This window comes from Pipistrellus kuhlii, unplaced genomic scaffold, assembly GCF_014108245.1.
Source record: "Pipistrellus kuhlii isolate mPipKuh1 unplaced genomic scaffold, mPipKuh1.p scaffold_m20_p_3, whole genome shotgun sequence".
Classification (NCBI taxonomy): Eukaryota; Metazoa; Chordata; class Mammalia; order Chiroptera; family Vespertilionidae; genus Pipistrellus; species Pipistrellus kuhlii.
Genome location: NW_023425529.1, coordinates 90,223,587 through 90,239,919, shown reverse-complemented (window position 1 = coordinate 90,239,919; position 16,333 = coordinate 90,223,587). Strand labels below are relative to the sequence as shown.

Sequence of the window (16,333 nt, the reverse complement as noted above, 5' to 3'; positions counted from 1 at the left end):
GATAATGCACCATTGGGGTCCCTTGGCCTGGTCTGCAACCTCTCCCAATCTGGGACCCCTTGGGGGATGTTGGAGAGCAGTTTGGCCCAATCCTGCAGGCCAGGCTTAGGAACCCCACTGGTGCATGAATTCATGCACTGGGCCTCTTGTTTAACCTAAAATACTAGTGTTCTCAGTCAGCTATTTACATTTCATCTCATGAAAGGAACTCAGAATGAATTGAACAGTGAAGAAATTAAGTTGTTGCCACATGCTTTGTAAAAAGGAGGAAGAGAAAGAAAAATGTTGTGTGTCTTATTTCTGTAGTGCTGTCTCATAACTCTATTCTCTATCAAGAGAAACATGGGTAATCTCTATGGTCTTTGTTAAATTTAAAATAATACATAGACAAATAAGAAATATAATTTTATTTACCTGATTTTTTTCACATACAAACTTTCAGTATAAAAACATACTTAGGCCTTCGCAAGTACTTTTCATTTTCAAAAGACAAATCCAAAATTATTGGCCTTTTTATTAAAAATTATGGGGATTTACCTGAATGAGCAAATGGTCCTAGCAAACCATTATTCTCAAATCTCCTTTAATATTGCTATACCTGTATTCTATGAAGTCAGAACTTGCTATCATAGGAGATAGTTCTGTCAAGAAAGTATACTTAAACAATATTAAAATGTAGTTTTGGGTGGTTGGAGCATTCAATTTTCCATTAAGAAAAATGCCTTGTTTGAGATCTCAGCACTTCTGACATGAAATAAAAGCCAAGATAGTGAAAGTTGCTAAGCTTTGTTGGTGTGCCTCTCTGGTCAAAGTTCCACATGGTAACTTTGTATGAAGGTGTTTTTTTCAAAGATGTTACTCCACTGACCTGCATAGGGCAGAACGTGAGGTGAGTGACCATCTCAGAAATCCTTTCCTATCAATTTAGTGGGATGCTGATGATTTCACTGAAGAAGCAATGAAAGAGATGTTAGACTTACGGTATGTTATTCTGTCCACACTGGAATTAGATGTGTCAATGTCTTTATTTTATGGATAGTGCAACTCAATTTAAAAGCAGACCATGCAGTGCTAACATGTGGGCATTAACTGGTAGCTTGGTAGTATTAACTAGGTGGAGATCAATTGCATATCAATCTTTTGTATATGGATTCCTGTCTTACTTCAGGAGTGTAAGGGTGAATGAAAACCTTAGGTACAATTCTTACCACAGCCGGTAAATAGTAAGGCTGCCATTGGACCACTGCACCAGAAGTCGTTCTGCTGTATTCTCCATGGAGGAAGGTTTGCTGTTGGTAAAGATGAAAAGCATTGCAGAGTCATCTTCCAAACGCAGCACTTTTTAATAGGTAGTCCATTGGAAGTCCAGTGGTCCCCAACCATTACTAGGACATTGGTTTTGTTATATTGTCCCCAAAAGTTATTTTGTTCAAGACCCCAAGTTTAAGGGAAGAGGAGTCATCTGTCCATACAATGGATGTAGACAAACTTTTATTTTTAGTTTGAAAAATCGATTTTCTCCGATGCCTGTGTAGCAGCTGTTTCAACTTGTCCTTGAAGAAGCTGGTTGTGAGTGTGTAAAGGATTGGGTTCAAAGCACTGTTCACTGGCAGGAAAAAAATGACTACCCAGGAAGTGATTGTGCCTGGATAAGGAAACAAAGTGTGAGAAACAAGTTTTTCATAGTGTGTTCATAAAATTTTGTATACCTTGCTATTTTTGAGCAAGCTACCTCATTCAGTTAAGTTTTCTCTCACTATACTGAAAATCTCTTTATTGGAAGGGGGTAGGAGCCATAAAATGGAGGATCTACCATGTAAAAATACTTCATAAACTATCAGTTCATACATAACATTTTTCTTTCTTTTATTGTCTTTCTTTATAGAAAAATAAGAAAGCGAGAATAATTCTTAGTGTTCAAGAAACTTCTGGTCCCTGGATTTTGGTCTTAACCTCAGTTCTGGAGGCTTTATTGCACTTATATTCTGGCTATCCTATTCAGAAGGAGTCTGACAATTTGAAGAACAAAAACCAGTACATATCTAAACTTAACGAATTCCTCTTGTGTGAAGCCTTACACTATACTAGGGAAAAATTCCACCAAAAGTTCTTTGTGAGGAGAAACTTGGAAGTAGCTGAGCATTTTTAGTTGAAGGAGCATTAGTTAAAAATATTATATTTTAATATAGTGGAAATATTGTGTTAAGATAAGTAAGACATGGTCCCTACTCATGGATATATTAAAAATAATGCAGATATGAGACACTTAGTCTGAGGCTAATAAATTAATTGCAAACAAAATTGAATGAATAGTTCAGCAGTGGAGTTGGATGCCAGTGGGTTGGGAGAGGTCTGGAATGGTGCAATGGAAGAGAGAGTGCTTGGCTTAAACCTTGAAGGATAAGAAGGATGTTTCATAGGCTATAGTTGAAAGTATGATCCAGATGGAAGGAACAGCTTTAACAAAGGCAAGACATAAAAATTCAGAAAAAATGTCCACTAGTTTTAATGAACATGGGTCACAGAATATAGAAAGATGGGTCAGGAGAAAGAAAAGTTTTCATGCTAATCCCATCATTGGGACTTTATTCCATGAGCAATGGAGGCCAAAGGACATTTCAGTTCTATTGAATTCGAATGTTAGGACATAACAATTGAAAGGTTTGGGAAGTTGTAGTATACGGAGACTGTTCATTGAAGTCCACACCTGTCACCAGTAAATAGTTAGCTCTGCTTCCTATGTACAACTGACTCCTAATTAAACACATATTCTTATGGCTTTTGCTCTTGCCACACAGCAAGGGTTCCCAAGTAATCAGTCCTATCTTCACTTCTACATGTTCTGTGGCTAGAGTCTTACTGGGAGACTAAACTATTGGTTGAGGGAATTCTGTGGATGCCATGTGTCTTTTTTTTTTTTTTTTTTTTTTTTTTGCATTTGACAAGGTCTCTCAGGACTTTTTGCACAAGCCAGAGGGACATAAATTGTTACTTGAATAGTCATCACTCTTTTACAAGAGCTTCTGACATGTCAACCCCATGTTTAGCACTGGTGTGCCAAGATAATTAAGATATAATTCCTGTCCTGGATAAACTCCCCATGTAGATTTGCAAAAGGCTGAAACAGTGAGTTGAATATAATCCCAAAGCTGTTTCAGAAAGTCAGGTTAAAGCCCTGGGTGGCACCTAGTTGGATATGATTTCTAGGTCCCAGAACAAGCTTCAAATATATCCCTAACTAATGAGGAGGCCATTTCCTCCTGTGAGTAGGACAGTGAGAAGGAAACCTGGCCTCCTGGATGAGGCATCTTCCATGGAACACCTAAGGCTACAGGGAGCCCAGTGTGATGACTGTTTGGCCAGGACCATGACATAGACTTGTGGTTCTTAATTGGATGTGTGCCTCAGAATCACAGAGGCCCTTTTCCAAAACACCCATATAAAGGCCTTAGCCCATGTGGACTGAATTCAGAAGCCCAGGGAAGAACCTGGGCATAGATATTTTGATTTTTCACATGTACCCTTGGTTAAGAAATATTATTCCATTCAGGTAGAAGCAAGATACTAAGACTGTTTTTCTCTCTCCTGATTTTTATTATACTTGTTTAGATTACACCACTACAGAGTTTCTCTCTCTCTCTCCCTCTCTCTCTCTCTCTCTCTCTCTCTCTCTCTCTCTCTCTCTCTCTCTCTCTCTCTCTCTCTCTCTTCCTCCCCCCCTCTTTCTTTCTTCTACCACTGCCCACTTTTTCTTGTATAATACTGAGTATAAAGCACTGAGGGAAATAATGACTATTTGTATTAAAGTTATAGGTATTTATGGAGAATTGTAAAGCACTGTATTCTGGTCTCATCAAACAAAGGGCATAAGAAGGCAAAGTGTACTTGGGAATAAGAAGAGGGACTGACCTGGTATTTCCACTCGGAAGAGGGAAAGAATTTTAATTACAAACACAGGAATCCAGCAGATGGCATCAGAGAACACTATAAAGAAGAAACGGTTTGCAACAGCCACCTCTCTTCCAATGTGACTCCTCACTTCCGAAGTCTGCAAGGTCGTTTTATGAATGGAACAGAACATAATACCATAGGAAAAGACAATGATGAGAAAAGCCAGCAAGTTCACACCTGTTGGGAAAAGCACAGCTCTTAATATCTCAGGAGTGCTGTCAGCAATGAAATGCTGTGCTACTGAGATGTCGGATACAGTGCCTCTTTCCCTGAATCTACAAGAAGCACTCTTGTATCAGCTCAGTGGTACTGGCCTGAAACCCTGAGTTCAAGGTTATAAGCTAGAATAAACAAAAAGAATCAGGTTTGCCAGATCAGAAATATATTTCAAACACATAAACCATTTATGAAGAATTGTAGACTTCTGAAATTCAGATTTGGATATCATGAGGTCAATTTTAGTTTTGTAAAGCAGAAAATAACTATTTTTGTGTCTAGTTCTCTGCAAATTCAAAGCCTTAAGGGATTACTGTAATTACTGTAATTACATGCATCTCAAAAAATAAGTATGATTAGATTCTTTTACTTTATAAATACGAAAAAGATAAACTTGAAATATCAAGAAGATATTAGCTTCAGAAACATTATTTCTCATGGTTTTTTTTGGGGGGGGCATTAACTAAAAATAATACATGGAACAAAAATGCCATTTTTGTTTATTTTTCTTCAGATTGTTTATAATCATTAAACTAAAATTCAAAACCTTATAGATTTATTTTTTAGGAAAAAAAGAAATAAGAAAAAATTAAAAATTCAGCTATGTAAATTACTCTTTTAGAGTTAAATATGTTTAGAAGATTATCATGTAAGCCTGACTTTGTAGTCACTTTGTTATGTTCTTGCTATAGGAGGTCACGGTTCGATTCCTGGTCAGGGTACATGTCTGGGTGGCGGGCTCGATCCCCAGTTTGGGGTATTCAGGAGGCAGCCAATCAATGATTATCTCTCATTATTGATATTTCTATCTCTCTCTTTCTCTCCCTTCCTCTCTGAAATAAGTAAAAACATATATTTTTTAAAAGGAAATTTTTTTATTTTTAAAAAAATATATATTTTATTGATTTTTCACAGAGAGCAAGAGAGAGGGATAGAGAGTTAGAAACATCGATGAGAGAGAATCATCGATCAGCTGCCTCCTGCACACCCCCTACTGGGGATATGCCCGCAACCAAGGTACATGCCCTCAACCGGAATCGAACCCGGGACTTTTCAGTCCGCAGGCCGACGCTCTATCCACTGAGCAAAACCGGTCCCAGCAAAAAAGGAAAAATTTTTAATTAAAAAAACCTAGGAGTGGTCATCTTATACCTTATGGTAAACATAAATTTTGCACATAATATCAAAATTGTTAAAAATGTTCATCTGACTTAGATTGTAACTAAGACTGGTGAATCTAGGGGAAACCACTATACATTCAAAATCTTCTGTTAGTTTTGTTCAAAACTTCATTTTTAATGGGATCTCATTATGAAGCCATACAAGATAATTTTTAAAGATTGATTTATCTTAAGCCTTTTGCCAGAAAGTTGAAAAAACAAAACAAAACTGTTAAAGAAGATCCTCCCAATGGGAGGGAGGGGTCATCAATACTTTCAACAATAAAGATAAATTAAAAAACAAAACGATGTCTTTTTTTGAAAATAGGCTTACAGAAAGGATCTAACTATGTTCTGAAGGCACTAAAAGAAAGTGAGATATTAACAGCAGGAGAAACTGGCCTATCTTTGCAACTCTTTTCCTCCAAATGTAAGTTATTCTAAAATGTAAGATTAATTTTTAAAATTGTATGTTCTTATATTCTTTAGGGAGAAATGTTCGAGAGAGAGAGAGAGAGAGAGAGAGAGAGAGAGAGAGAGAGAGAGAGAGAGGCTATCTTTTTATCAATACAGAATATATCACAAGTACTAAAATCCTTTTAGTTGACCCACACCTTAACTATAAAATCTGAACGTCTTTCAACCTTCATCAGAGCCTATTCCGTGGCTTTAGGGCTCTGAGGCCTCTGTCTTTTCCTGAACACAATCTCTGCTTTCACTTAGCTAATACTTCCTTCTTCAGTGGGCCCCAGTTTGGATTCATTTCCACTGGGAATCCTTCCCTGGTACCCAGATCTGGGGCTCCTAGAACATGCTGTATTCCTCCTTCAAGCATTTGTCAGCCTGTGACGTAGGATGTGTTTACTTGTCTTCATTCTCCTTTCTGGATGCAGGCCTGTGAGGACCAATTTGTTGTATCTCCAGTACCCAAACTGCTTCATAAATTCATGTTGGATCAATGAATGTAACATAATATAACTCAAAGTAACATAACAGTGTGTGTGTGTGTGTGTGTGTGTGTGTGTGTGTGTGTGTGTGATTATAAAGTGCACCTATGCTAGGAACATCTTACAATACCCTAGGAGGAACATAGCCATGAAAAATAGCTACAAAACAAGGTAGTATGTGAGGAGTATTATTAAAATGGTGCAAATAAGGTGTTTTACTTTTCAGAGGAAGAAAACAAGGAATAGGTGGAGAAGACCTGGAAATAGTGGCTAGGGTCACTCTGTGGTGGGCTTTAAGTTCTAATTTAAACTTGACCTTGGTAGTAATAAGATTTCATTGAAAATATCTGAGCAGAGGCACATACAGTCCCCTCCGTCCTCAGGGAGGGGAACAATGGTATTTGCCACATGACTAGGAAAAAAGGGCCCAGAGTACAAAAGACTAGGAAGGGCTAATGTAATTCAGGATTCAGGTGACAAGGTTTTTAAAGGAAGGTGGTAGCAGTGGATTGAGGGACTGGAAGAAAGGAAAGCAGAGGCATATTTTGATTAAAAATATTTGTGAAAATGTGAGGACAATAGAGCTTATTGACCAACTGTATGGGAGGAAAAGATGAGAAGAGGAAATGGAAATTATAATACTCCGCTAAAGAGAGGACTTGGGAATGACTTTAATTTTAAGCAATTGAGATATATATTAAATGATAAAAAGGTTTTTAACCTTATAGGACCAAGCTTCTCTTTCATTTTTAACAGAGAATATGTGGTCTTCTTTAAAAAAAAAAGGGGGGGGGGGGAGAAAGACTGAAAAAACTGAAAAAAGAAGAGTTTTATGAAGTATCATGTTGTTAATGTTTGAATGGTATTTCCTAAAGGCAACAAACCTTTCTGGAATTGCCACTCAGATAATCTCCTGTGAGATATTATTATTTTACTCATATGTAAACTGTAAACCAAAATGAGTTCAAGTAACTTGGTTGGGTGAGAGGACAACTAAGTGACCTAAAATTCCTTCAGCTCAAACGTCTGGCAGATAATAAAAAAGCCGCCTAGAGATCCTGACAGTATGGATTTTCATGCTAAATCTCTATAATAAAAAATTGTAATTAAATTTCTGTAAATATACAGTAAGAACTTTATTTTTAAAAAGGGACAGAGTCTTGTCTATAATCATTTGCTTTCTGAAATGAGTAAATATGCTGAACTTTGCTAAACTTTGTGGTATTTCTACCAAGATTACATTTGTTAAAAAAATGAACAATATAATTTACCTAGGAAAATTCCAAGAGAATACCCTTTGCCTCCATTATCTTCAGTTTGATCATCATAAAGTGGGAAACATACTCCATTTTTTCCATAAAAGTTTCCAAAATAATCATCATTCCAAAATGGAATCACAGCTATTAAGAATCCCACAATCCAGATGCCAATGAGGATGAGTGAAGTGTGCCGTTTTCCAGGATGAATGTTACTGAAGGGAAAGACAACGGCCAGGAACTTCTCCAAAGTCAGATATGTCAGCAATAGGACAGAGACTTCAGTGGACAGCATGGCCAGGACACCCATGAGGCGGCACTGTAAACTCTCCATCCACAGCAATGCGTACTTCTGGTACTGCCCACGGTATTTTAGGTCAGAAAAGCCAACAAAGAACAAATAAACACCCATCAGGCAGTCTGCACCTGTTAAGGAATGGATAAAGAATACGTTGGTAGTTCCCAGCATTTTTGTTTTAGTTTTCTAATTAGGTCTACTTCTTTCATCCTCTGTTAAATGAACTAATATAAACACCTACAACAATACCTACAAGCCTGGACTTCAAAAGGTATATTATTTCTAAGTACCATGCTATGTCTTAGTTTTATAATTTTTTAAAAAGGTGGCGGGGGAAGTGGGGAGGCTAGTTTTTAAACAATAAACAAATATTACTTACATAGTTAATAAAAGAATAATTTTCTGGGCTTGAATAGAATGGGTGTTATTGTAATAATTGAGGGTTAAATAAAATTTAATTTAAAAAATATATATTTCATTGATTTTTTATAGAGAGGAAGAGAGAGGGATAGAGAGTTAGAAACATTGATGAGAGAGAATCATTGATCAGCTGCTTCTTGCACACCCCCTACTGGGGATATGCCCACAACCAAGGTACATGCCCTTGACCAGAATCGAACCCTGGACCTTTCAGTCCACAGGCCAACGCTCTATCCCCTGAGCCAAACCGGTTTCGGCAAAATTTAGTTTTCTAACTCACAACCTGTCCTCCAGAATTCATCCCTTGACTCTTCAGCTCTCCATTACCCTATTTCTAAGACATAACTCCCAGGAATAGGTACTAGCTTCCTGAAAACTCATATAAGAACAGAGCATCCAAAGATAATAGCACCATTATACTTTTAAAAAATTGCCCGACAGGTATAATTTAAATCAAATGCCGTTAGTTGAAGGCCAGTATATATCTAACTTACAGCACACAGATCTATGTGAGAGGAAACATACTTACAACAAAGGATTTTGATGGACATAGCGTGAGTCGTGTTTTCAGCTTTAATGAAAGATCTCATGCCAATGACAAAAAGATTTCCAAAGCAAGTTAGGAAAGCTATAACCCAGACACATATTCTGAGGATATTGTTAGCCAAGAGGTCCTCAAATGAAGAAATGCCGTCAGTCAAGGGCATACATATTCGGACATGGGGAGCATAGGAGCAGTATCGAAAGTTTTTGAAATAACTAAAGTCAAAGAAAAAAACAGAGTCACTTTACAGCAATGACACAGAAACCACAGTTGCAGTCCCATCAGATATGCAACTTCCCTAGGTCTGCTTGTTTTTGTTCAATAGAGATCATGTAATTTAAGAGTTCTTCATGGAATATATGTTTCTCTAGACAGGGTGCTTCTTTTAAAAATGAACCTACAAAAATAGAAATTCTGTGGCTTGTCTGAGGTGAGTCAGGGGAGGACATGAGAATGTGAAGTCTCCATCACGTTGTATTATTATCTAGGGTGTTATAAAAAGTAGTTTGTCAAGTTGATTTTGAGCAAAAATTCAGGGGCTTGGGTTTGGAATGCAAAGGACCTACAGTAGCTCATAAAAGGATTCCTGCGTTGTACTTAGTTTTAAGTATACTCATGTAAACTAGCCTCCTTATCCTTGGCAGGAAGGGAGGGTCTCAGAAAACTCATTCCCACTGGAGCTAGGAGGAAAAGCAGCTGCCTGAAACACAGGTTTCTTTCTATGGATTAGAAAGACTTAATTTCTAGAGGAAAATATAGATTTGTTTGTGACCAATCTATTTATGATCCATGTGTGTGGATTAAGCATTTGAATTGGGGAGGTTGTCTGGCTTATTGCCATTTCTGAAACCTGGGTGTTCAGGATTTTTGCCCATAAAGCTCATTCTATTTTTGTGTTATTACCACCTCTTTTAGTTCATCTCTTTTCTTCTAAATCTTGTCATTTCCTTCCCCATCCATTTGGTAGACAAAGCTTGACTTTGCCACAGCTCCAAGGCCTCCGTGATGGAACCCCTGGTTAGCCAGGTCCTTCTTACCTCCTTGACTTCCTGTCTCATTCCACCCAGACACACTGGCCTTCTCATCCTCAGACAAGCCATCTTACCCCCTTCTCAGTATGATGCTTTTGCTTTTCTCTCTGCCTGGAAGATTTTTCCCTCTTCCCCTGATGTTCTGGGCTGCTCCCTCCCTCCATTAAGGTCCACTAAACTATCACATTCTTTGACTTATCTGTGGACTATCACCATCCTCTCTCTATCCCTTCATCTTGTTGTACTTGTCTTCATAGCATTTATTAACTATTAGAGGCCGATGCACAAAATTTGTGCGAGAGGTTCAGCTGTCGCAGCCTGGCTTCGTCTGGAAGGTCATATGAAAGGACGTCTGGAGGATGTCCAGAAGGTTCGGCTGTTTGTTTTAATTAGCATATTATGCTTTTAACATTACAGATTTGTTTGTTTACATGTTTATGTTCTGGTTCTAAAAACTCCACAGGGCAGAGACAGACACTTGTTTCTCCTGGTCATCCTGAATGCTCAGCTCTAGAACAGCGCCTGGCACATGGGAAGTACTTAGCAAACACTTCTTAGATGAGCTAATGAATGATGCATAATTTAGTGCTGGGATGTTATGTAGAAAAATTGGATGCAATACCTACCCCTGAGCAGCTTATAGTTTAGCTTCCCCATATCATCTACCCAATTGTCCTATATAATAAAGAGGTAATATGCAAATTGACCATCATTCCAACACACAAGATAGCCGCCCCAATGTGGACACAAGATGGCCACCACAAGATGGCTGGCAGGGGAGGGCAGTTGTGGGTAATCAGGCCTTCAGGGGAGGGCAGTTATGAGTGACCAGGCCTGCAGGAGAGGACACTTAGGGGTGACCAGGCCAGCAGGGGAGGGCAGTTAGGGGTGACCAGGCCAGCAGGGGAGGGCAGTTAGGGTCTACCAGGGAGGCGGGGGAGGGCAGTTGGGAGCAACCAGGCCTGCAGGGAAGGGAAGTTGGGGATGATTGGGCCAGCAGGGGAGCAGTTAGGAGCAAACAGGCTGGCAGGGGAGTGGTTAGGGGGTCATCAGACTGGCAGGCAGAAGCAGTTAGGAGCAATCAGGCAGGCAGGCAGGTGAGTGGTTGGGAGCCAGCAGTCCTGGATTGTGAGAGGGATGTTCCAGATTGGAGAAGGTGTAAGCTGGGCTGAGGAACACACACATACACACACACACACACACACACACACACACACACACACACTACCTCCCCACCCACTCACCCCCGTGCACGAATTTCATGCACCAAGCCTCTAGTAGATGTATAACTGATGTATAACTCTTGTTTTTCCCTTCTTCCCTGGAATCCCTGGCATGCATTGAAACCTTGGTTCTTTCAGGAATTATGTCCACTGTCTTCAGATAGAGCGAGCTAGGGTATCTCAGTAGTTCAGCCTCTCTTCCCACTGTGATTTTGGCACTGAATGACAAGTGGAAGGGATGGGGTTACGGGGTGAAGGTGTTTCAATAAATGTGGACAAGGAAGACAAAAGAACTAGGCCACTTAATAGGGACCTAAGTTAACATATTTTCTGTTAGTTGTTGAGTCCTCTTGACCTTAACCTAAGGTTATCTATCAAGTTCTTAAATGATTGAATTTCTCTATTCTAATACCTCACATTCTGCCTGCAACAAGAAAATGAGAGCCTCCTTAAATATCTACTGGTGCCACAGAAATAGAAATTGTGAAAATCATGCGAGTATGCATCAGACAATTGTCCTTTAGTAATTACACCTATGGCACGGACACAAACAAAATGTTTTCTCAAAAAAGCACCTTCACACCAACCATTTCAGCCACTTGCTGCACCCAACTTGTAAGCTTACTTCGAATTCTCCCTATTGTTGTGAATAACAATGGTTAATTTTTGAAATCATGAACACAGAGATTACACAGTAGATAAAGAAATAATCATGTCATAAACACATATATTAACACAACGTACACAGTGCACTTTAGTCAAATATATTCAAGTGAGTTATCAAAAACTACTTTAAAGATTAATTACCTCCATTTTGAAGTGCACTTAGTAACAGTAACAACACCTGGAATTTATATAGGCACCTTTCTTCCTAAGGGCTCAAATCTTAGAGCAGCCGACTGCTCACTCATGAGAGGTGAGTTAATGTTCCCAGGTCTCCTGAGTACCATTGAGCCATTGAGTTCATCTTGTGTAATGTGTGGCACTCTGGAACCCTGATCTCTTATTGTGCCTCAATTGGATAAACAGCATGTTTCCAGAGAGAAGTGTCATTCATGTCGGCACATCATAATATTGAATTCTATTTGAACAGGGACCAAAGGTGACAAAATTAAAAAGTTCTCAATAAAAAAGACTTTTCTTGCACCAAAAACACATTGCAGTGACACACGAGACAGTTTGCACTAGAACATCTGCGACATTCCACCATGCGGTCTTCTCCGTTCTTTCATACATACATACATGTGAGAAAGATTCCTCATGGGCTGAAACATGCGTGTGTTTATATTTGGAATCTCTATCCTTTCCAGGTCTCTGGAAAACAGGCACACAGGTTTCAGTTTTAGGGTTTCCCTTTTTAGTAATTGCATTATTTGTCCTTCCTTAAGATTACCTTTCAAAAGCTTATGTTACCAATTCAAAGTAGGATGAGCATTTCACAGTAAGCTATCTTAGAAAATTGTCACTTCTTCTTATGCCTCCTGTACACAGTTTACTTTGTCACTACCTATGCAGAATTACATTTGAATACAACACTGTCATTTATTTCTTTGGCTTAACAACGACAGTGGGGATTGGTGCGATTATGACCTTTTTGAGGTGGCAGGAATTAAGGGAATGTTCCTTTTCTCAGGAATAGTAGTTGGAGAGAGGACAGTCTAAAATGAGAGAAACCGTGTACAAAGATAATAATTTAATAAAAAAATTAAAAATAAATAAATAAATAAATAAAATGAGAGAAACCTTTCACTTTTAAAGTTTATTGTGAAAGGTGTTTGATTCTCATTCTATTTCTTTTTGATTAATCTGAATAAGGATTTCTCAACATGGCCCTGAGTTTTTCTTTGCCCATTGAATCCTTCACAATGGAACTATCTTGCCCTTTGGTCATCAGAAACAAGGCTTAGAGGAGTAACAGTGTTACTGAGTCCTCACAGGGCCCCTCCTACAGGAAACACTCGAGTCCTTTAAATGGATTTTTCTCCTCTTTTTTCTTTTGGTCTCTAGCTTTCTCCTGGATTTATCACAGTTTTAACTTTGCATGGATTGTGTGATTATTTGAATAATAACCTATAGTTTCCAAATGAGCAGAAGCCACTATATCCTGGTCCTTAAGACAACAAGTGCTATAAATAAGTTGGTGGCCAATAAATGTGAAATAAATATGCAAATAAATCATTATAATAAAATTAATGGGACAATAAAGAAAGCAAAGAAATATAAAAAGAAAAGTTACAACTTGACTTTTCAGAAAGGCATGGTGTGATAACTTGGTGTTTTGCCTTTCAGAATTTAGTAATGGGGGGATAAGGACACATATGTAATAATTTAACCAATAAAGAAAAATTTTAAAAAACCAACAGAATTCAGTATGTGGTGAGTGAGAGGAAGAGTCATTTTGTGCATATTCTGTCTGTTCTTAATGCATTATTTATATATTTTTTGGTTTTAAATATTCTGGCTTCTGGAAAGCAACAACCAACTCCTTTAAATCAGTGGATGCTCATTAACACCCGAGAGAGAATCTAAATCTTTCTTTCATTTTCAATAGAAAGCAATTTAGCAAGAATAAAAAGCGATAGTAAGTATTGGTCTTTGGAATTATATGAAGAAAGGCTTTAGGCTGAGATTGGATAACATGGTATACGTTGTGTGTAAAAACATAGGGTGATTGACACTACTTGCAGCTTAATATGTTTGAAAATTTAAAATACTAAACAAAATTAATTGTCTGAATGTTCATCTTTGTGGCACATTTTCCCCCCTGCATTGATTAAAAGTAAAAAGCATGCTCTGTAGGCTGATAGAATGTTGATTGCTATTGGAAAGGGGATTGAGAAGCAACAGTAAGTCTTCCACAATTTGTTCTCCACCAAAGGTTTAATAACAAAACAATTACACATTTAAATCTCTATGAAAACTGTAGGATGAGATTTCCCTTATGAATTAGATATGTTTCTAAGTGAAGTAAATCCACTAAAATATAATCAGCACTGTCATATTTCACTTACAGAGACTGAAGTTGTTTAAGACTTTCAAACTGGTTCTTGTGGAGATACAAGAGAGGGTTGGATGACAGGTTCCTTATGTTCCATTAGAGGGAAGAAGGAAGGAAGCATCAGGATGTTATTATTTTGGAAGCTTAAGATGCTGCCCTTTAAATCTGATGGTGGTGGCAAGAAAAACTTACAGTTTTTGTAGAAGTTTCAGGTCTGTAAAAATATGGGTTGGTAGCTCCGTTATCACATTGCTAGACAGGTCCCTATTGGTGACAGTGAAAATCCAAAGCAATTATATTGGAAATAGATAACTTTATTATTACTCCTCACAAGTTTCATCATCTCACTTGACATAATAGAGAACATGATTCCATTTTTAACCAACCTGATAACTTGTTATACAACCAGTCTGTGTTAGCCAAATTATGTTTTCCATCACTTTCAGACATGTGACATTTCACTCAACCAGTTCCTGTCTGGAATTTTCTCTCAGCCCTTTTCCAACACATTCCCAACCTGGCTTCGATATCTACTTTGATTAATTTCTTCTGTTTTAGTATGAAGAGTACACTTTGACAATTCATTGTTTTATAATCCTATTTGGTTCATATATGTGACAGCATGTTTATTCAACTATAAGCTTTCTGAGGTTAAACCCATGCCTTCTATTTATTTTATATTCCTACTAAGATAGCATTACTGTGTACACTATATTTGTCCAGATAATCTTGAATGGGTAAGTTCAAAAATTTTTCATCTCTTTTATATAGTAGTATTTTTTAATAAGAAATTGAGAATTTAGAACTAAATATAATAGGACAGTTTGATCCAGAAAGTATCAGAAAGAAATTTTTCTAAAGAATGGGGAAAAGAGATTTGTCATGATCAGAAGAAATCAGAAATTTTTAAGACTCCAAAATATCCTTTTGAGGCAGAGAAGATGTTAAAGCAAAACATGTGAAATTGCCTAAGAATAAAACAAAAGATCTTATCTATTTTTGATGTTTTGGAACTGCTGGTCAATGTGTTGGAGCTACAAATAACTAAGACTTAGCTCTTTCTCTAAAGAATATTACAATTAGAACAAACAGCTCTATTATGAATCAAGGAATGAATGAAACAAGTGCTATTATAGAAGTACATATAAGAAACAAAGGAAGAAGTCTTCATACTTGGCCTGTGAAATTAAGAAGTGTCTGAACAAAACTGGATGATTTTAATTAATGGAACAAAAGGGGAGCAGCTTTTCAGTGGAGGGTTAAATTAAGCAGGATCACAGAAACAGATGCTCAGAAGTCAACTCATCAGGATTTAGCAAGTGATCCAATGTGTTGGAGGATAGAAGGCACGAGTTGGAGAGGATGGGGGTCTGAAAAAGCACATACAGACAGAATGGAAGGGCCATGAATACTTTCTGAGTCAGTGTTTGCCAGAGTAGAAGCCAGGCATCAGAATCAAGGAGGATGGTCATAAAAAGAACACATTCATAGTGCCTATCTGTAACTATCACATTGGAAGTGCCAGGGGTGGAGGGAGGAGGAGCCATGCATTTAAAGCCAGAGCTGTGATTTTTTTGAACATTAACATCTGAGAACTGTGTCAAGGACTTTGCTAAATAGCATGCAACAAGGAGGTAGGATATTAAGTAGGATAATGGCATAATATGCTATGGGTTGTGAAATGATATAAGTCTGACAGAATCATGGAAGATACACTGAGAAGCCAGAGTCAGAGGAGGGAACCTGGCAGGAGACTTTGACCCTGGACCAGCTGAAGAGAGTTTAAGGAAGGGCACTGGCAGGGCTTATGGTCTGTAAGGACATGAAGTGTAAGAGAGCTAGAAGGAAAGGGAGCCGTCTTTGAGCCTGGCTGCCAGGAGGGTGCTGATGGCACTAAAATAATAAGTCTAGGGGAAGGAATAGGCAGTGGCTTAAGAATTGTTTTAACAGATTGTTCTTGAGTGATTGTGATGACATTCAATTGTAGAGGTTGTGCCAGTTGGGAATTCTGACCTGGCTTTAGTGGAGGAGCACATGTGGGTCCTGGCACAGAAGGAAAGCCACAAGTGTGCAAGGATAAGGGAGTCCGACAACTGAGTAAGGTGACAATGATCTTGTACACCTAGAACACGTCCAGCAAAGTGCTACACTGAAAAAGAAAGGGCAGTCTTGGGGGAGAAAGAACTTCAGTGGCTATTCCTCTCCAGGAGAGATTGGTGTCATGAAGGCACAGTAAAATGACCTAACTTTTTTGTAAACTCAAGAAATATATATGCCTTGTTCAAGTTA

The 16,333-nt window shown here is 38.2% G+C and overlaps 1 protein-coding gene across 2 annotated transcripts in view; it reads right to left on the bottom strand.

The window, feature by feature from the left end:
* Positions 1-917: 917 nt before the first annotated feature.
* The window catches only part of RXFP2 (relaxin family peptide receptor 2), a 63,156-nt gene continuing 47,740 nt past the window's right edge, over positions 918-16,333 (bottom strand). The window contains exons 12-18 of one of the 2 annotated variants that reach the window (XM_036457001.1): positions 14,237-14,308; positions 14,058-14,129; positions 12,289-12,360; positions 8,778-9,007; positions 7,546-7,956; positions 3,910-4,128; positions 918-1,645 (exon numbers count right to left, since the gene is read on the bottom strand). In XM_036457001.1, coding sequence (XP_036312894.1) covers positions 1,386-1,645; positions 3,910-4,128; positions 7,546-7,956; positions 8,778-9,007; positions 12,289-12,360; positions 14,058-14,129; positions 14,237-14,308 — 1,336 coding nt within the window. In that variant the 3' untranslated portion in view covers positions 918-1,385. The remainder of the gene's footprint in view (positions 1,646-3,909; positions 4,129-7,545; positions 7,957-8,777; positions 9,008-12,288; positions 12,361-14,057; positions 14,130-14,236; positions 14,309-16,333) is intronic. The other variant, XM_036457002.2, reaches the window with a different exon arrangement.